At 39.2% G+C, this 20878-nt stretch overlaps 2 protein-coding genes and 1 long non-coding RNA gene across 4 annotated transcripts in view; 1 reads left to right on the top strand and 2 right to left on the bottom strand.

Annotated features, from left to right (window-relative positions):
* The first annotated feature begins 1224 nt into the window (after positions 1-1224).
* brap (BRCA1 associated protein) lies at positions 1225-17642 on the top strand. Of its 2 annotated transcripts, none has more exons than XM_015032458.1 (13): positions 1225-1596; positions 1766-1927; positions 2693-2879; positions 3839-4028; positions 4649-4762; positions 6299-6447; positions 6754-6829; positions 6917-7055; positions 9337-9446; positions 9538-9627; positions 9705-9808; positions 10843-10982; positions 16816-17642. In XM_015032458.1, the coding sequence occupies exons 1-13, from the start codon at positions 1518-1520 to the stop codon at positions 17043-17045; spliced, it is 1770 nt and encodes a 589-aa protein (XP_014887944.1). In that variant the 5' UTR covers positions 1225-1517; the 3' UTR covers positions 17046-17642. The 2 variants fall into 2 exon arrangements, with proteins under 2 accessions (XP_014887944.1, XP_014887943.1); XM_015032457.1 differs by having other exon boundaries at positions 2690-2879.
* LOC106947463 (uncharacterized) lies at positions 14517-16809 on the bottom strand. Its single transcript, XR_001424995.1, has 2 exons — positions 16478-16809; positions 14517-16435 (listed from the first exon to the last, which is right to left on the bottom strand). It is a non-coding gene; the product is annotated as an uncharacterized LOC106947463 (long non-coding RNA).
* Positions 17643-19655: 2013 nt separating the features above from the next.
* LOC106947461 (voltage-dependent anion-selective channel protein 3) overlaps positions 19656-20878 on the bottom strand; it is a 28627-nt gene continuing 27404 nt past the window's right edge. Inside the window, exon 11 of the transcript XR_001424994.1 lies at positions 19656-19670. The gene's annotated coding sequence lies outside the window, so the exon portion shown is untranslated. The remainder of the gene's footprint in view (positions 19671-20878) is intronic.

Here is a 20878-nt window from a genome sequence, read left to right as displayed (position 1 = left end):
AAGCTTTCTCTTAACCCCTTCTGCAGATCTCTATTTTATTTTTTTTTTTTTTTTTCATATCTAATATCATGTGGTGGTTTTTTTTTTTTTTTTTGTTGTTTTTTTTCCTTTTTTTTAATTGACTGGGTTTGTGGCTGCAGAAAAGATGTTGGTGATCTTACATCTGCTCACAATAAGGGTTTGACAATCTAGTTTCGTCTCATTGCCCCCTTTTGTTAGAAAATTGAAAAACACAAACACTGGAATGTCAATGCTTTTTTTCTTCTTTTTTAAATAAAAAGGGTAAATGTGACAATTTATGTGTAATGTTGTCTCTTCACTACAACAGGAAAAAATCAACCAGTCAGAGTTCCTTAGATCCATTATCTATTCACATCTTAGGAACTTTTTTTCACATTTTCTGTTGCATTCAATGTATGATATTGTCACCTTAAAATAAAGGCCTACGTCATTTAATTTTTTGCCAAATTAGTTTTTGTTTTTGTTTTTTTTATTTTGGCAAAAGAAGATTTACGCCATCATTTTAGGAAGCTGACAATTTGATGTGCCAAACAAAGCAAACACATTCTTTGCAACCTATTAGACTGTCAGTCAAATTGGGGCCTGAACAACATTTTTTTTTTTTCTGGTTTTGCCACAGATTCTGAATTTATTTTATTTCCCAACTTTAGCTGGGCTGTTCCAACAAAACCATGCTTTGATATATACTATTCCAATGTACTGTATGGTTAATATTGTTGTAGGATTGTGTGACAGGTTTTATATGTAAGAAAATTGTAAAACCACCTAAAAATTTTCTATTTTAGAATTGTGTTCTCCATTGTTGATCTGGTACATGAAGTACACTGAATTCTGTGGGTGTGACCATTTCTATCAAAGTTGATAGAAATGAAAAAGTTCAAGGGGTGTGAATACTTTTGTGGGATGCTGTTAACATATGATTTTAAATAATTTTTACCCATCTCTTATAAACTTATCGAGTCTGCTGTGAAAAAATATAACTTTTTTAGATATTTAATTTGTCAGACAAATATCTGAGATTTGGAAGATTCTTAATCATTTTTAAACCTCTTTGGGTTTGACAATTGTGTTTGTTTTTTTTCTATCCAATCCCCCCAGCAACTTTTTAGAAGTATTTTTATTTTTTCATTTTTTAGCGAATTTGAGTTGTGTATCTTATAATTACGCGTCCTTGCCAGCAGGGGGCTCCAAATTATTCCGTAGCTCTTTGAAGTGTAGAGGAAGAATTGGATCCCTCTACCATTAGACCACCTAGCTGAAGTTTAGGTAGTTGAACATTATAACACTAATATAATGTTTACATTTAAAAGCAGGGAAGTTACTATATTGTTTGGCTGAACTAAAAAAAATATTCGATCTATTTTATTTTGCTCTCAGCTGATAGTTTTGCGGGCCCAAAGTGAACTGCTAGTCATCCAGCTAGCCTTGTTGAGCTAGCTCAGCTGTCAGCTGTTTGTTTTTGTTTCTGTTTAAGTGCTTTCTTTCCCTTTTAACACATGAGTGTTTCGCTGGTTGTTATCCGTCTGGAAATAGCCGACCAGTCTCCTTTTCCACGAGGTTTTCAATACTCTGCTGGTAAGTGAGCATTTCCGAGCTTCTATTTTGAAAGTGAGTGCTGAGCCAAAGACTGATCAGCAGTGACAGTAAAAGCAGCTCTGCCCGCTGCTTAGCTTAGCCTGGGTGTTGTGCTGGTCTAATGTTTAGGCTTTTTGTGCCGAGATGATGCCGTTTGTTTTACCTCTAGTTGAAGGCATGTCCGAAGAGGAGCTCCGGGAAAAAAGTCTCGGTTTAGCCAAACATGCCCTGAGTGGGAAGAGTGAGCTGGAGAGAGCAGCCATCCTGCACCAGCATATGGGCAGCAGATCCGTGGGGGACATGGTGATAGAAACCTATGAGCCCACCTCAGGTAAGCATTTATACATATGAAGAGCTGGGAACACGTCGTTGCTCCTTGTGCTTAATTTACCTCGACCTAGATGTCACCTTGACACAAACCACCAACCTAAACATTGTTAGAGACCGTGGACACTCTATGAAGGAAACTTGATAGTTGTGGTCTGTTTTAGCAGGGTATTGTGCTCTGTCACAACACAAAAAAATGATTCCGAGAAGGGGTTCAGTCCATTTTACTATATTTGTTAAGTGATGGGCAAATGAGTCCATTCTGTGGGGCTTTGTAGCTTTGACGGACTTGACCAGCCTCCTGCCCACGTCTTGGTGCCACAAACGACAGGAGAGACGGCAAGCCGCAGCTGGTAACGGCGCTTCCGGTGTCCGCTTCCGGCAGCTGACACTAGAGTGAAACTGCTGCTGCTGTTTTGTGGAATGTCATGCAGGTTTTCTGTCAGCTGCCACTTTCCATCAAGTAAATGCCATCAAGTAAAAGCCTGAACTAAAAGGTTCCTGGAGGTTTTTAGAATCTCATGTTCTGTTCTTTAAGCATAACTACCTGTAGAATCCTTCATCATCTTCCTCTCCTAAATCTAATTGACAGCAATTATAAACACACCTGACTTTCAGGCTCTACTCCTGATGGAGGGCTTTTACTGACCCATGCTTGGTTATGAGTGTTTAGGTAATATTAGATCCAGAACTGATCACACTGTATGATTTTTAGCAAACCGTGGTCGTTGCCTCTGATTGAGCTAACGTTTCTTTCCTCGTGCAGTAGGAAGTGACGAAGGAAGCAGCAGTCCTCAGAGTGCACGGACTGAGACGCCGGTTTCCCAGGAGACCAGCGGCGCCTCGCAGACGGCTCCGGACTCGCCCTCCAAGCAGCTACCGGAACAGATCTCCTTCTTCAGCGGGAATCCGTCGGTGGAGATCGTCCATGGCATTATGCACCTCTACAAGACCAAGTGAGTCGTCGTGGGTTCTGATCGGACATGTTCTGAAAACTAGTACTGGGTTCTGTCCGCCTCCAGCCTGGAAGACGATGGAGCTTAATTTCAGTTTTTTTCCAGCTCTGGATAACTATGGAGGGAAGAAAGGAAAGAGAAGGGATTTTATTTCCTGTCCAGTATCCCACTGTCTAAACAGTTCCTCTCTTTTTTTCTTCCTTTCTGATATCCTTCCTTTCATCTTCCCTTTATCCCTCCTTTCTTTTTCCTCATTCTCTCTTATTTCCATCCTTTTTTCATCTTTTCCTCCCTTTTGTCCTTCCTTATCATCTTTTATTTACTTCCTATCTTGTCCTTTCTTCTGTCTTTCCTCCCTCCTTGTTTCCTTCTCTTTCCTCAGTTTCTTGTGTTTTCCTATCTTCTTTTCTTATTTGATTCATTCTACTTTTCTACTTTAGTAGATGTTTGTTTCCTTAGTTGTCATGCTCTTTCCTTAACTCCTTCCTAGTTTCCTTCTTTCATTAGTTCCTTGCTCGTTTTCTTTCTTTCCTAAGTTCTTTGCTTGTTTCCTTAGTTGACTCACTTTCCTTAGTGCCTTTCTTGTTTCCTTCTATTTTTCCTTAGTTTTTAATTTCTTTTCATATCTTTTTTCCATAACTTCTTCCTTATTTCCTTAATTATTTCCCTCTTTCTTTTTTATTTCTTGTTTCCTTACTATGTTTTTTCCTTGTGTTCCTCCTCCTTCGTGTCTTTCCTTCCTGTAAATTAATGGCTGATGTGTCATTTTTGCAATTTATGTTGTAATTGATTGTAAGGAACTAAGAACTCTGGATATTCAAGTTTTTCAAATCTGCCACAACCCTGAACTGGGACGTCCTGCTGCTCTCCTTAACTACCACTAATACAGCATTAAATCAGATAAATAAATAAATCTTTTTGTGAATGTAAAACGTCTTTTTTGTCCACTATGCCTGCAGTAAGATGACGTCGCTGACCGAAGACGTGCGGCGCAGCGCCATGGTGTGCATCCTGACCGTTCCGGCCACCATGACCAGCCACGACCTCATGAAGCTCATGGCTCCGTTTAATGACGTCATGGAGCACATGAAGATCATACGGGACTCCACTCCCAATCAGTACATGGTTCTCATCAAATTCTCCTCTCAGGTAACTCCGTCTGCTATCAAAAATCTTTTGCTGTCTGGTTGTTAATGGGTTAATCCAGAAAATGGTCAACAAATTAGCAAAGCAGTTCCGCGTTGTTGCATTTGAGGTAATAAAATGTTTATTTTCTTAATTTGAAAAGAAATTTAATTTTAGCTTTTACATCATTTAAATGTATTTCTTGTAATATAACATTGCAAAAAATAAAAATAAAAAATTCAAGCAGAATATTCCAGTTTGTTTTTCTGTGTAACCAATTAATTATCAGAATAATCAACAGCTATGATGATGGTTAATTACAGCCCTAATTTCCAAATGGAAATTATCTCGGCATTTTCATATATTTGGGTATTGTATACATTAGTAACAACGTAGCAAAAATAAAACTTCATATGAGCCTATGAGTTTTATATAAGGTACAACGTCTGTAAAACATTGATTTACATCCTAAATCTTTCGCGTTTCCCAGGAAACTGCCCTTTCTCTACTACTAATTACTATTACTACTCTATTTTTATTTTTTTTTGGTGAGCATTATTAACATTCTGAAAGTCAGGTCAGCCAATCAGGAGCGCCTCTGACTCGGCTGTTTCTCAACATGCCGTCTGTTTTGTGTCTCTCAGGCTGACGCAGACAGCTTCTACACGGCCTGCAACGGACGCCAGTTCAACTCCATCGAGGAAGCAGTGTGCCAGCTGGTCTACGTGGAGCGAGTGGAGGTCATAAAGTCTGAGGACGTAAGAATGCTTGTCGTTTCCTTCTGAACCTGCTGCTTTGCTCTAATTCCAAGAACAAATTTCCACAAGGCAAGTGGCTCTGAGGTCTGTTAGTGAGCTGTCAGTTTAAGGTGATGCGTGTTTGGACGGACAGACAGCCAGACAGCCAGACAGCCAGACAGCCGGACAGACAGCCGGAGAGACAGACAGACAGACAGACATGGAGAGCTCTGGGCTCACAGATAAAGGCAAGGTAAGCTCTGTGGCTTCTTGACCTCCGACCTCGACCTTAATCACTGAACCATGTGGGAGAGTCGCTTGGCTGCAGGTGAACAACGTTTCTGGGAATTTTTTCCAGTAAGCACATAATCAATCGCATAAAAAGTTTAAATGATAATATTTTTTGAAGGAAAATTTTGTTTAGTTTGGCGTCACAGTCCATTTTATTTATGATTCGGTTGTGTGTGTGCGTGTGTATGTTTTTTTTTTTTTTTCCATTTTGTTTATTGTTTTTGGTTGACATGCACCGATCTGACATTAATATCTGTATCGGTCCTGATAATGAAAAAAACAATCTAGATCAGGTATCGGTGACGAAGAGCCCAATTCATAAGGGCAGATCTATTCAGTCTAGTTCTATGCTTTGTTCTCTGAGCGATTGATTATTTACTTTACATTATACTTAGAATTCCTATTTGCACTTTCTGAACCATTTGGAAGGTTTATTGTAATTTGTTTTTTACATTGTTTTTGTGCATTTTTTTATTATTTTACATTGGTTCTTAGACTCTTAATTGGACTGACTGAACAAATTAAAGTTGTACAACAATACACCAATAGCTTGTAAAGCTATTGGTGTATTTAAGTGTGTTGTTCTGGTGTAGAGTCAGCAAATACATTTGTAACTCAGTACATTTATGTTTGTGTTTAAAAACAGGAAACATTTTAATTCAACTCAGCTCTGTTTTTCAGTGTGGGATTGGCTTTAGCAGATACTAAACCTCAAATATCGGTATCAGTGTCAGTATCGGTATCGGAAGTGAAAAAAGTGGATCGATGCATCCCAGGTTTTTGCTTGTTTTACTTTGAATATTTAAAATATCAAGTTCCAGTGTTAAATGTTCTATGCAAAATTAAAGTCTATTATTTTTTGAGAGAGCAAAATTGCATTATTAACAATACTTGAAAATGGTCTCAGAGCAACAATGTTATTGTTTAGTGAAATAGTTACTGGAGTAGTTTATTGTCCAGCAAATTAAGTATAGAGTGGCTACAGCTTTATATTAATACTTCCACCCAACTATGATCTGGAAGAAAAACAATTCAGTAAAGAAAAAAATACTTTGTGATACTTTGTCTCAACATTATTTTCTTTGGATTTTTTGTTTGTTTTCCCAGATGTATTTGTTGTATCCACATATAACATTTCAGCTTTAATTCAAACAAAACCAGCCTTTACTAGCGTCTCAACCCTGACCTTCAACCTTTCCTGGTTTCTCCTTCCTCTGTACATTTAATTCCTCTGTGTTTCTCCTCTTCCTGTCTGTTCTGCTGCAGGGAGCCAGCCTGCCGGTGATGGAGCTGACCGAGCTGCCGAAGTGCACCGTGTGCCTGGAGAGGATGGACGAGTCGGTCAACGGCATCCTCACCACCCTCTGCAACCACAGCTTTCACAGCCAGTGTCTCCAGCGGTGGGAAGACGCCTCGTGAGTCCAACACTCAACCTTTCCTTCTCCGAAACGTTGTTTTATACCTGCTCAGCGTCTCGATCTGAAAGCTGTTGTCGTTTGTTTTTGTTTTTTTTAAATCTGACTTGTTTCCGTCCTCCATGTTTGTTCTTCGCTCAGTTTCTCGGTGCTGGTCGGCTGTGTCTCTGATTGTCTCTGTTCCATGTGTCTATGTGATTCTGGACGTCTCTCCCAGCTTTGTGTGATGTGTTTGTTCTGCTGTGTGTATTTTTGTGTTTCACAAAGGACCTTTGACCTCAGCTGAGTGCGCTGTGTGTTTTCTAGGTGTCCGGTGTGTCGGTACTGTCAGACGCCAGAGCCGGTGGAAGAGAACAAATGCTTTGAGTGCGGCGTCCAGGAGGTGACCAATCACTCTACATCACGACTGATGGTGTTGTTTATTGAACTTTTCTTTTAATTATTGTGTGTGGGTTTTTTTCCCCTGCAGAACCTGTGGATCTGCTTGATCTGCGGGCACATCGGCTGCGGGCGCTACGTCAGTCGACATGCCTACAAGCACTTTGAGGAGACGCAGCACACCTACGCCATGCAGCTCACAAATCACCGTGTGTGGGACTACGCTGGAGGTACTGCGCATTTGATGACGGGTTTGTGTGGGAAAACAGGGTGGCGACTGCAAAGAAGAAGGTTTATTGATAGGAAACCATTTCTGTTGTTGCTGCAATGAATTTTGTCCACCAGGGGGCAGAAGAAACCCTAAAAATGTCAAGAAGGGAGTCTTTTTCATTCAGAGTGGAATGGCTGCCATGACTTACAGATAAACTGTAAACCAGAACAGCAGCTGGAAACCGGAGCATAAACAGCCTTTAAACATTTATTTAAAACCCCTTGGTGATATTTAAAGACCAAAGATACTGAAGAACTGAGTAGGATATGGTTGTTATGGATCTGATGGAAAATAATCAGATGTAAACGACACCTTGACCCGTTGAACTCTGAGGAAAAACTCAGTGAGATCCAATTAAGTCCTATAAATTGAGTTTCATTAGCTCGCGCTAATCTGATGCTAATCTAGGCTATGAATCTAGGTGTGGTTTTTCTGGGTTTCTTTGTTCGAGATTTTGTTTTTGATTTTTTTCAGATTTAAAACAAACAAACAGTTTTGAACATGGCATTTACAATATTTTGATTGGCTGCTGTTCCCTGCGGGTCCGACTCGTGTTTCTGGCCGGTGGGAATGTTTCCTCTGCTCCAGCAGTGATCTGGTGCTGAGTTTGTCTGATTTTCTTGACCTGGTGGAAACATAAGGAGCTGGTACTGAGTCAGCGGTAGCACCAGATAAAAAGTTATCAACCTATTTACAGAACATCTGTGGCTTTTCATTCTTCACCAATATAGTTCAGAGCAAATCGAGTATAAGAGGTAACCTGCTGGTGTGTGTGTGTGTGTGTGTGTGTGTGTGTGTGTGTGTGTGCGCGTGCGCGTGTGTGTGTGTTTTAAGAGAGGGAGAAGTAAGACATCATGGAGCCAGTTTACTCAACACACAGTTTCCATAAATTAGTAACTAAGTCAGAGTGCTTCTGTTTCTCTTACCTGTCTGCCACAAACACGGATCAGTTCTTACTGGTTCAACCCAAACTAACAAGTTGGGGTTAAAACAAATGGTGAACTTGATGCTTCACTTGATATCAAGTGGATATTTTAGCTTCATTGTTTTACAGAACAAAACAGTGAATCATTTTAAATGCTGAATATGTTTTTTTCCTCCATTCTTCCAGATTTATTATACTGAAACAAGTGATTATTTTACTAATCAATTATTCGGGCGATTAATCGATTAATCAGATAATTATTGCCACGTTCTGCAGATTTTTAATTTCTTTCATTAAGCTTATTTTGTCCAATATTAAAAATGCAAATAAACAATTAATCCTGTTGCTTTTTAAAAGTAGTTAAACAAATATTTGATTGCCTTAAATCCAATAACGACACATTCCTTTAACGTATGTTTGATCATTTCTGCAGCTAAAAACCTTATTTTCACAGAATTTGTTCTGTTTTATGTAAAACATATTTACAACGTTTTTTTATGTTAGATGCAAAATTTATATATATATTTTGTTGACTTTTGTCATTATTACTGCTGTAACTGTGTTGTTCTCTCAGCAAATGGCCTTTTTTTAGACTCTATTATCCAACGAACAATTATTTGATTACTAAATTAGTCGATCATTATTTCAAGAATCGATTAATCATGACTAAAGCGATTAATTATTTCAGCCTTATTGTATAATTAATGTCTTAAAGACCACATGTCATTTGTACGACCAGTTGGTGTTTTCAGCTCATTATGTTTCACTTCTTTTATATTTCATAACATAACTGGGCTGCCATGAGAAGCGCCTGATGTGGGCAGAGTTTCCTGTCTTAGCCTCGACTGACCAAAGCTCACAGTTCCACTTAAAGTCTCAGTAGAGTTTCACAAATTCAATATGTTTACATTTATGGTGGTAGGTCATCTTAACCTTGCTCCACTTGGCACATACAGAGCTTCCAATGGTTGTCATAGAGACTTGATAACTCCAAGATCCCATTCTTCACTAAGTTTTGGGGGTTCTTTTTTTTAAGCTCTCCTTCCATCCTGCTCTCTCACTGTGGTGGTGAGACAGAGATGGGTCCTAGTGACCCAGAGATACATGGTGTCATGGAATCAGCCATTTCTGATCAACTGAAGAAAGGTTGAGAACAAATTTTAAAAAATGCTGTAGTTACATTTATTAAAAAAAAAAAAAAAAGAAATCGCTAGGAGGATCAATAATTGTCCCAACAATGGTTTTCCTAGGTTTTTTTATACCTGAAATAGAAAAGCCTTCCTGCAGTGATTGCTGTGTAACTCTTCTAATGCAGATAACTACGTGCACCGCCTGGTGGCCAGTAAGACCGACGGGAAGATGGTGCAGTTTGAGTGCGAAGGAGACACTTGCCAAGATGAGAAAATAGATGCTCTCCAGTTGGAGGTAAGCAGTTATTTTTTAAATTTTGTTTAGATGAGATTCAGTTCCCCTGAACGAGCCCAGACAGATCCCAACGATCTGCCTCTGTCTGCAGTACTCGTACCTGCTGACCAGCCAGCTGGAGTCCCAGAGGATCTACTGGGAGAACAAGATCGTTCATCTGGAGAAGGAGACGGCCGAGGAGGTAGAGAAGCAACAATATGTCTCGGTGTCGTGTCAGTTTCTGAGTTCTGGATTCAAACTCTTTGATTCTGCTCTCAGATCAACAACATGAAGGTGAAGTTTAAGGAGACCCTGGAGCGCTGCGATAACCTGGAGCAGCGATTAGGAGAAATAAGCAAAGAGAAGCAGAGCCTAGAGAAGAAGTAGGTTTGTCTTTTTAAATGGGGAGAGAGTGTGTGTTTGCATGCGTGTGCACGTGTGTGTGTTTGTGTGTGTATACGATGTGAGCTTGTATTCAGGCCTGCAAATAGCGATTATATTCAGTAATAATCGTTAGTTGCAGTGATTAATCGTTATTCTGATGATTAATCGGATAAAAAATTTGGCACACTGCAGATTTTTTTTTTATTTAACCACTGAAGCTTATTTTATACAGTACTAGAAAATACATAAAAAATGCAAATAAACACATTCAATTCCTTTTTTAGATAAGAAAATAAACATTTAGTTCCCTAAAATGCAGTAAATACAAGTATATACTTGGTCATTTGTAGCAAAGGATGAATTTGCAGCTAAATCGTTTCTGCTTGATTTAACATCAATACAGTGTAGAAATAATCTGGTAATTAGTTTTTGGATTAACCTAGATTAACTAGATAGCATAAGAAGCTAGAAGTTTTTTACAGAATTTGAACCAGGTGAAACTAAAATTGCCACTTGAAGATCTAAGTAGAATATTTTTACAGAAAATTTTTTTTGTGTGTTAAATAGAAATTGCATATTTTTGTATAGTTTTAGCTTAATTACAGTTCTGTATGTGTTGTTCTCCCAATAAACGATTAATCAATTATTAAATTAGCTGACGATTATTTCAATAATTGAGTTATCATGACTAAGCACATTATTGTATCTTGTTGCCATGGTTTCGTGACTGTTCAGTTGCTGCTCCACTTCCTACAAAAACACATTTCAGTAGATCTACCAACAGCCTTTACTAAGAAATTACAGGAATCTATTGTCGATTCCTAAGAAATGCCAATATCTTGTTTAGCCTGACCGCCATTTCCATGTACTGCATACGTCAGACTTGTGCTTGTCACGATATTTTCCTGCCACAAAAATCTGGAAGTCCTGCTGTTAATCATAGTGTTAAAGGAAAACGGCTCTTCTCCAGCCACGCTTGTTTTCTAAGGATGAAGTGGTGAAGCCACAGTCTTTACGTATCGGGCTCTTTCAGGTGCACGCAGCTCAACAGTCGAGTGCTGAAGCTGAGCCAGGAGCTGAAGGAGGAGCAGGAGATGAACCGCTGTCTGAGAGCCAATCAGACGCAGCTCCAAGCCCAGCTGGCTGAGGAGGAACGCAAAGGAAAAGAGAGCGGTAAGCCATGGAGCTTCCTCCACATTTCTGCCTCAGTAATGTCTGTCCACTAGTACTACTTCAGTCTCCATGTCTCCTCATGTGTAGGAATGTTGTCCACTACTTTTGTCTCTGCAAAACAGGTGTCTCTTTCTTCTAACAGTAAATATTTCATCCAATGCTAAAACACTACACCACCAACATGTTTTTAGCAGAAGCTAATTCTAAAATATACTAACATGTTATTCAATGGAAGATAACGCTAAAACCCTACACCAACATGTTATTTAGCAGAAGCTATCGATAAGTGCTACACCAAGACCTTATTTAGTGGAAACTAATGCTAAAATGCTACACCAACACATACTTTAACGGAAGCTAATGCTAAAGCGCTAACTTCAATTAAAAGCATAACTTCCCTTGAAAGACTCTAGGGCACCAATTTAATTTGACATTAGAATGTACATGTTTTTAAGGCACTTAACACAGATGTCAAACTTTATTCAGCTAAAAGTTTACAAAACAGCTAAGTAAATTAGTGCAATAGAATTTAAAAAAAAATCTTTTATTTAGGGGAAGCTATGTGCGCTAATGGTTTTCAAAGTTACCTAAAGCGCTAAACGAAAAATTAGCTCCACTATTAGTGGATTAGCGGACATGTTTCTGGGACTCCAATAACAGCTTTCTTGTCTGTTTCTGGAGAAGATCACAGAGAATCCAGATTTACAGTCATTAAATAAAATACATTGTATTACATTAGAATGAATGAGGCAATGTCGTAAAGAAGAGCGGGGGGAATTTCCTCCACGACAATTTGAGCGACTGGCGAGATCTGATGGAAGATAACTACCTACACATTACAGCTGCCAAAAGTGGTTCTGTTGATGTTTACTATTTCCATGTGTGGTCAACTCATTTCCAGATGAACTCCCTCTCTCTGTGGAACAAAAGGTGGGCCGTGGAGAGCGCTATGCTACGAGAAATGACTGCTGGGAAATGTTTTGGCTGGTTTACATAATCAAATAAGTTCTTTCGCTCATTGTTATCTTGTTTGTTCCCGATCAGCTGCTCCTCTGCCAGGGCCCTCTAGAAATGCCAGCTAGAACAGAATGATTTATTTTTGACAGAATATCACTGTCAGAGACTACTTCCTCTTTACGTGGTCACATTTGCAAATGAGATGCAAATTACTGCAACACAACCAAGCCGCAGCTATAACTGAGTGTGGTAGCCGTCTGCAAGCGGGTGGAGAGGAGGAGGAATGAGTAGTAAGCGAGTCTTTATGAGGCATATTCTCCTTTCTTGCTAGAATAAATGGCCTGATGTGCTAACCTTTTGGAATAACATTGTTTCTTAGTCCCACCATTATTACGTTCAACTCAGGAATGTTTTCATCATTAGTGCCTGAGGGAAGTCTACCTGTGAGTGGGCATATCAGTAGTTTTCCTTCAACCTCTGGGTTTTTCTTACAGGAAGCATTCAGACGAAGTTCCCTCTCTACACATCCACCCTATGAGGATTGGTACCTTCCCTTTTAGACTTTATGGTCCTCTCATAACCACTGTAGCTTCCGTGTAAATAATGGCCTCATAATGTTTCTCTTGTTGTGCCTGAGTTGTCGGAGGTCATCCTTTTCAAGTCAAACAAGCCTTTCATGCAGCTCATAGATCTTATGTTTGAGTATTCTCTCCCATGTCATCATGACTTTTCTGCTGCTGCTCATGTAAAGTTTCCTCGGACGAGCTTCAAAAGCCATTTGTTTTTCCTCCAACATTTAAGGAGTGAGTATTGTTCATGTCCTGCTAAGTAGCGATAGCAACGTGCTGTCGTACTCCAAAAACGTCTGTCATGACAGCAGCAAGTCAAGTCAGTCAAGTTGATTTGTGTAGCATATTTTAGCAATAAGACAGTTCAAAGTGCTTTACACCTTAAGAACATAATTATGAGACGAGCAATAAACATTACATTTTGTCAGAAGCCATCACCAGATTAATCACGCATCAAATATATTGATCAGTACTCCACTTACTACTAATGAAAGGTTGCTCTAAACACAGGGTTCCCCCAGTGTGTTTATAAGCCTGGCGGGCCACCAGGCTTTACTTGCCCCCTGCCAGGCTGAGCATCGCTTATTGTAAATAGACAAATGATGTCCAAGACAACTGATGTGTATTTACTGCTGACATTTATAAACCATATAAATGGTTATAAACAGACTGAGGAAACACGCGCTCCGTCATGCGTTTCCACATGACCAAGTGGCCGTTAGCTTCCTCATGTGAGGCGCTACTTATTAAACCATGAAGGAACTACATCACCCAGCCCAGCTGCAGCACACGCTTTTCTGGTCTTCCCACTTTGCACGAATCACTGTCTATTGAAACATTATTTTTTAAAAATGGTTAATGGAAACTGTCTGAACAAACATCAGCTTTTCGTATAATTTGGATGATTAGGCTGGTTTAGGGATTTTGAACCGGTGCTCTCAAAGGGTTTTTGTCCCCTGATTCACCTGGTTGCTGTTCAACAAACACCTGTTTATCAGCCATCAATTGAAATTAGCTGGGCTGAAGCAAGGAAACACCTAAAACACGTAGGGCAATGTGCCTCGAGGACCAGGGTTGAGAAACAACCCTTTAGAAGACCTCTAGTTTTTGGTTCTGTGACGCATAGATGTGAAAACAGTGACAGGAATGTGTCGGAGAGAGGAGTTTTATAGCTGCAACCCTGGGGGCTGGAGCTGACCCATGTCCACCCCCAAAGGGTCCTACCTTTTGGGGGTAGCAGGTGTGATGGCATTCTGGACCAGCCCCTTCTTTCCAGGAAAACACGCCGTTGAGCGGAGATGCTTGTGAAGCAAACCGAATCCATGCTTAGCAACGGGCAGGGTTACATCTATGGCAAATTGGGAGTCTGATGTTCCGGACATGAAAACGGTTCTTTTGGATTATTGGATCAGTAGACGTGTCTGTGTGGATTTAAGTTATTAGAACTTGGTGCGGATCCATTCTGGGTGTTCAAAAATACAATGCGTTTGTTTTTATGTTCACCACAGACAGGAATACTTCTTCTTCTGTGTTTTTTCTTTTTTCGGTCCGGTTTGTTTGGGGAGGTGTGAATGTGTAATCGAACTTTGATGCAAACCAAAAAAATAAACTCTGGTTGTCTTGGTTCAATTAAGGTGAACTTTGTAGTCTGCTCCAAAAGCAGGAAGTGGACTACAACGCAGGGCATTCTGGGTCAATACCAAAACAAACGTGGGGTTCTAGCGCTAGCTGGAGAAATTTCTATGACCGCTAAAATCCAGTGCCACTCCATTTTTGTTTACATTTTGTGAAGAAGGAACTTGAACTCAGTGTCTTCTTCAGAGGTTTTTGTGTCATTTCCCTCAGTGGTTCTTGGTACAGCACCACCACAGGTGAGGGAGGGAATAGGTTTTTCAATTAGTCGCTCACTCTCTGATCTTCCAGTATGTCTAATTGAATCGTGTTGATCAACTGAATCTGATGCAAACCCTGACCTGTAGAGGAGGAGACAGAATATATTTTATCTAAATACCAGATTCCTCTCTGCTGACATGTTGTCATTCCCCTTTGGTCGCTCTATCCCTGCTGCTTTCTCTGAAAACACACACACGCGCACACGCACGCGCGCGACTCCAGCAGCTCAACCAATAGTAATTCGTAAAGAGGAGTTTGTGGTTGCACAGATCTGTCATCTTTTTTCAAAAATAATTTTTATTACATTTTTAAAAAATGTAATTAGTAATAAGTAAGTTCATGTCTGTGTGGAAATTATGAACCACTTTGATTTACTTGCATGTGCAGAAATGTATGTTGCCGTTAAGGTGGTGCTTATTATTTTTGGCTAACTGACCTAAAGTACTGACTGCATCTACTAACATTTGCTTCTGTAACGATAACGTTTCTCTATTCTATCCAACCAACACACACACACTAACACAGATTAACCAGAGAGAGAGTGTTTACTCTAATGTGGCCGTGTGAGGGTCAGTGCTACTGCTAACACTCCATTCCTCTATCTGAAAGTGTCGGCCGTTAGCTTCCTCATGTGAGGCACCGCTTATCAAACCAGGAAGGAACTACATCACCCAGCACAGCTGCAGCGCTCATGTTTCTGGACTTTCCCATTTAGCACGAATCACTGTCTATAGAAACGTTATTTTTTTTAAAACGGGGAATGCAAACTGTCTAAACAAACATCAGCTTTTCTCATAGTATAATTTTAATGTTGAGGCTGGTTCGGGGATTTCAAACCGTGGCTTTCAGAGGGATTTTGTCCTCTCTCTGATCCCGTCTGTTTTTACTGCAGATGTCGATCCCATTTGTAGAACGGACAGAAATGTTTCCCTCTAAAAACAGTTGAAGTATGAAGATAGGGAAGCTAATTATTCAGTTATGTTAGTTGTTATAATTGCATCAAATATCATTTGTAAAAGTACAGTCATCTTTAGACAATTGGAATGAGTGTTCTGACATTTTTATCAAATCCACATTTTTGTATTGAAAGTATTTTTTTTTTTATTGGTCTGATGTGATGTGATATTCTGACCTTAAATGAGATGTCTTCATTAGCTGTAAGTGAATATGTGTCATAATTAACAGAAGTAAAGGCTAATGTACTGAATATGACTAACTGTTATGGATTTCTGTTAAACCAAATGCGATGTTATCTTTAGTGTAACTCAGCTCTGCTCCCTCCTCTTTTAGTGACTCAGATGATAACGGAAAGCATCCATCTTGCCTCACACTGTTCTACCTCAGTCCTTTTCATGATGACACATATTTGGTAAAACGACATCCCTCCTACTGAGGTTGTGTTATCATAAAATGGTCTTAATATGCAAAGGGGGGTTTTGTACATTTCTGCTACGCCTACATTTAATCAGAACTGATCAGAAACATATGGCTGATTGCCAGTATTCAGATTTTATAAGACTTTAGAATGATGGTCATTGTTGTAGGATGAATGCTATTAAGAAGCATCCAGTGTCAATGTTCAACTGTTTTAAAAAGAGAGTAAATGAGTATGTAGTTCAACATCTTATCAGCACAGTTTGCATGGTTAGCATCATTAGCTAAAGAGGGGTTTTGTTAATGTGACCTGTCATCGCTTAGCAACGGTGCATTCAGTTGTTCTTGGTGTCTGACCAGCCAGTCAATATCTCTGTAGTCCTCTAACACACGCTGTCCGCACAGTCTTAAATCTTAAATTAATGTGTCTCAAGTTGAGGCCTTAAAATGTCTTAAAATTGTTTTTATGTGAGTTGGCCTTAAATACCTTAATCACAGGTCTTAAATTTTGTCGTGTTTAATTATCGCCACAATTAGCATGGTTGTTAGCTAAACGATGGTCTTTGTAGCAGAGCTATTTAATCTTGTATGTTCTATGAATTTTTTTTTCTCCACTCAAACATTTGAGTCTCACTCAGACATCGAACTTCTGTTCTGTAACTCAGGGCGGTTGAGGCTACCGCTGACTAGACACTAGTATACCCTTGCTAGCTAGCTCTTTTGCGTCCATCAAGGGTATGTGTCCATTTATTGTCAGTCGGCTGGACGATATTTGCTTATTTCTGTTAAAAACCCCTAAAATGTTACGTTCATTCTGTGCAAAAAAGCTCAGCACTGCTACTATATGAAATATACAATTTTCTTTTGTACTTTTCTTTGGCAATTTGGGTCTTAAATTTCATTCATAGCGGTTGTAAAAAGGTCTTAAATTTGAGTTTGTGAAACCTGCAGAATCCCTGTAGTAGATAAAGAACCAAAGTTTGTCTGTTAATAATATTTAAACAGATAATTTTTCTGTGCTTTATTGAAACGTGCTGCAGGTGAGCGGAAGGACGTGGTGATAACGGAGCTGCAGGAGCAGCTGAGAGACGTGATGTTCTACCTGGAGACGCAGCAGAAGATCGAGCAGCTGTCCTCCGAGGCCCGCAGCGAAATCCAGGAGGGCCACATCAACATCCCAGCCGGCCAGGCGGACGGCGCCCTGGGCCCGGATGGAGCGGGCCCCTCGTCAGGCCGGGGCCGCCGAGGCCGGGGCAGGAAGAGGAAGTAGACAGGAAGCCCCACTCTGCTAGAACGCGTGCAGGAACCATGACTGCAAGTCTTTTACTGCTGAGCTGTGGAATTCATTCAGCCTCCTGAGGAGGACAGCTGGACAGAACAGCAACCATGTCTTCAGCTAAACCTTCAACTTTAAAGTAGCTTTCAAAAGGAAAAGTGGGACATCTCACAGATTTTGTGATGATTCAGCTATTTCCTTTTAGTATTGCTGCTTTGGTTAAATAGTGTTTTATCTGATGAAATAAGTGCTTGCAGTTCAAACAAGCCTGATAAAATGATCTGAAATCATATTTTCCTGTAAGTGTGAAATCAGGAGCAGGAGCTGTTGCAGAAGAAATATCAAATTTAACTTTTTTACATTTCTCAGTCAGTGTTAACACTCCACAGGAAGGCAGGGAAATATAGATGGAAAAACATTTAATCAGTAATACTCACATTTTTTATGATCAGTAATCGACTGTGACAAGCTGAGCGGAACGGACTTTCTGCCCGACTGAGTTCATTTTATCTCAGTATTGGTTTTTTATTTTTAGATCTAAGTTTCAACATTTTTTTTATAAATAATAAAAAAGGAAATGGTAAGGATTTTCTCTTTTCTTTTTTGTTTTTATTCTGCTCTATTACTAGCGCTGCTGCATATGACTGTATATTAGGACCACTGTAGATTAAAACAATGTACATTTCCGTCAGAAAACTCAGATTTTGAGATTCATAGAAATTTCTGAGCTTGAAATGTTGAGAATTTGCTAGAAAAAAACCTCAGAAATTTTGATATTAGAGGAAAAAAACTTGGAAATTTCAGTTTCAGACGTCAAAACATTTTCTCAGAAATGTTCTTGTTTTTTCTAAAAAAAAAAAAAGTGTTACTTTACATTATTATGTGTTTTTTTTTTTTCAAGCAAATTTTTGACTTGAACTCAGGAATTTCCAGATTTTTTTTTAAATTTTCTGAGATTTTGTGGTGGAAATGTTCTCTTTTTTCTTTTTTTTCTATCTACAGTGGCCCCAGCATGTTATTTTCATAGAGAAACCCCTACTTCAGTTTGGATTTAATTACGATCTTGTTGCGGGGAAAAAACTATAAAGAAGTAGACCAATAAACATATTGAACACAGGGAAACTAAATGTCATCTTCCCCCGTTTTTGTATTTACTGTACAAAGAACACTTAAGTTATTGTCATGTATAGTATGAAGCATTATTTTGATCTTTTGATCATGATTTGTTTAATTTTAAAATACAAAGGATTTTTTCCTTCATACTTTTTTGAGTTTTTTTGTTCTGTCATTTGATTAGAAAAGGCGACATATTTACCAGGTGTTGGAAGAAAAAAGATCTTCCTTACATATTTCTCCTGCTTGTTCTTTTTCCCTCTTATATATATATATATATATATATATATATATATATATATATATATATATATATATATACATACATACACTTTTTTTTATTTTTAGATTAACATCAACATTTTTTGTAAATAATAAAGATGTTCTCTTTTTAAATCTACATTTAAAAAAAGTGTTTCCCAAATTAGAGCAACCTGCCACTTTACAAGAAAAAAGTTCCTCTTTTTGTCTCTCAAAACAGTCAATTGTGTCTTTGCTGTATTATTCATTAAGAAAATGAGCTGCTCTACAAATGTATTTTTTAATCCTTCTCAAATGATAAAAAAGACACTTTTTTTTTTAAACTAAGTTGTTAAGCGATCTGTCAGGTAATATTCCAGATATCCCCTTTGTCGGGTTTCAGCGGCAAACAAAGTCAAAAGTGCAACTTTCTGTCCTGCCCTGAGTGACACGCAGGTCTCTGACTAATCCCTCTGCTTCCCACTGCAACACTAACAGTTTACGCGCAGCTGCTTGCTGAGAGTAAACTGTGTACAGAGGCTGAGCTCCGCGGCTCAGACATGCAAACTTCCTTCTGACGGATTCTCAAATGTCACACAGGCTGCAGGGGAAACGTGACTGCTTCTGTGTGAAGCATGGTTGGCGTGACCCAGTGACGGGCAGCGATACCAGGGCAGGCGGATCACGCTCTATGCAAACATGGTTCACACCTTTTCTATTTATATCCCCTGTAGATAAATAAGGACCAGGTGCATACAGATAGGATGTAGGAACACCTGCTTTCAAAGTATAAAAAAAAAATCCCCCCTTTTTTTAAAAATGTGAAGCAACAAAATAAAACTTCCACTAACAGCTGGCTGTGTGTCCACAATCCCCCCTCAAGTCCTCTCCACCTGCCTGCTGCGATGTGAGAACTGCTGAGCTCAGCAAGGCGGTGGTCTGACTGCTGCAACCCATTCAGCCATGAAGCCCAGAAGCCATGTGAAAAAAATGAAATATGTGGTTTTATTAAGAGGGAAGGAAACGTGAAAAAACTTCAACAGAGATCAGTTACATCATCAAGGTTCTTCTTTGTTTTGTTTTTTGTTTTGGAGCAGAGGAGGAAGACGTGTCACAGGCCTGGTTTGTTATCAGTCATGTTTGATGCTGAGATAAAGGTGGAGGCCTGTTGGATCTACCAACCTGCACCAGCCAACCAGCAGAAGATCCAGTTATTTAGTTCACAGTAAGCAGCTGGAATGCTGCTCTGCACGTGTGTGTGTGCTGCTGATCAGAGAGGGGTGTGTGTTATCTACCTCACAAATCAGAACCGACATGCTGGAGTTTTTCTGGCCTTTATGCATTTAAACTCTCCATAGCAACATATTGGACAGCTAAGTCTGATTTCATGAAACTCAGCAGAATTTGACAGCAGCCATATTGGATTTTTATTTTTTATTTTTTGCCTAACCTTCCAACTAAGCGTCAAGTCCACAGATATATATATATATATATATATATATATATATATATAATTTTTTTTTTTTTTGCAGATTTGTAAATCAAAAACTCAAACTTCCGAGTTCAATTGAGCGCATCGTTACACCTCCAGCAAAATAACAAAATAAACAAACAAAATAAACACTGGAATAAAGACGAAACTTTATTGCAGCGTTAAACAGCCACTGTGTGATATTTGAGTTTGTGTTCTAAAAATAAAATCAAGAAGTTGCAGAATGGAATAAACCGTTCCGCTTGCAGTGAAAACCAGTGAGATTTCCTCATCGTCCTCATCGTCCTCATCGTCCTGCCTCCCTGTGGAGTCGAGCCGCAGTCCTTGTATTGCCTGTTCGGTGACCTTGAGTCACTATAATAAAATGTATTAATATTATTATTAAAACAAGTGACTGATTTGGTGAGAGAGAAACTGTCAAAAATCAGACCGTTTTAGTTCTGCACCTGTCACTCCTGACAAACACATGGCAGCCATTTTGGATTTTGCATTGGTGTGGATGGCAAACTTCGGAGGATATTTCTTTTTTTTTTTTTTTTTCACTTTTAGGACATTTAATGAGATGTGAACTCCTGACATGCAAATAGCAGTTTATGACATTTTCGTTGAGGAACCTCTGTAGTTCCTACAAACACCTCAGTTCCAACCGTTCACTGTTCACTGCTTTTCTCCATCTCCTTGAAAGTTCTTTACCAGACCAAAATGTGTTTGTTGAAATCTATGTAAATCATAATGTGATTTTTGTTCTTTAGAAGGCTTTTAAAATAATCCATTTCATTGATTTGTAATTTCACACAGGGACAAAGGTGCATATTTTATCCTGAGATCTAAGCCATCTCAGCCTTCATGTCTTTTCTACAGAGTGTTTATATTTTCTCTGCTGCTAACTAAATGCCTTCAGGAAGAAATACTTTTGAATTTTTTTCATTGGCTGTGTGTTACACGATGTGGGCGCGCGTCCTAAGGTCCTCCTCTGATTGGT

The sequence above is a fragment of the Poecilia latipinna genome, unplaced genomic scaffold (genome assembly GCF_001443285.1).
Source record: "Poecilia latipinna isolate Pla-1442-1.1 unplaced genomic scaffold, P_latipinna-1.0 Scaffold242, whole genome shotgun sequence".
Taxonomy (NCBI): Eukaryota; Metazoa; Chordata; class Actinopteri; order Cyprinodontiformes; family Poeciliidae; genus Poecilia; species Poecilia latipinna.
Note: the sequence above shows the minus strand (reverse complement) of the source record. Positions and strands in the feature narration are given on the sequence as shown.

Bases quoted from the DNA above. Each gene is read 5' to 3' on its own strand.
- brap (XM_015032457.1), top strand. From the start codon at position 1,518: ATGAGTGTTTCGCTGGTTGTTATCCGTCTGGAAATAGCCGACCAGTCT. The intron at 4,763-6,298 runs GTAAGAATGCTT...GTTCTGCTGCAG, and splicing joins AGGTCATAAAGTCTGAGGAC to GGAGCCAGCCTGCCGGTGAT. The intron at 9,628-9,704 runs GTAGAGAAGCAA...TTCTGCTCTCAG, and splicing joins AGAAGGAGACGGCCGAGGAG to ATCAACAACATGAAGGTGAA.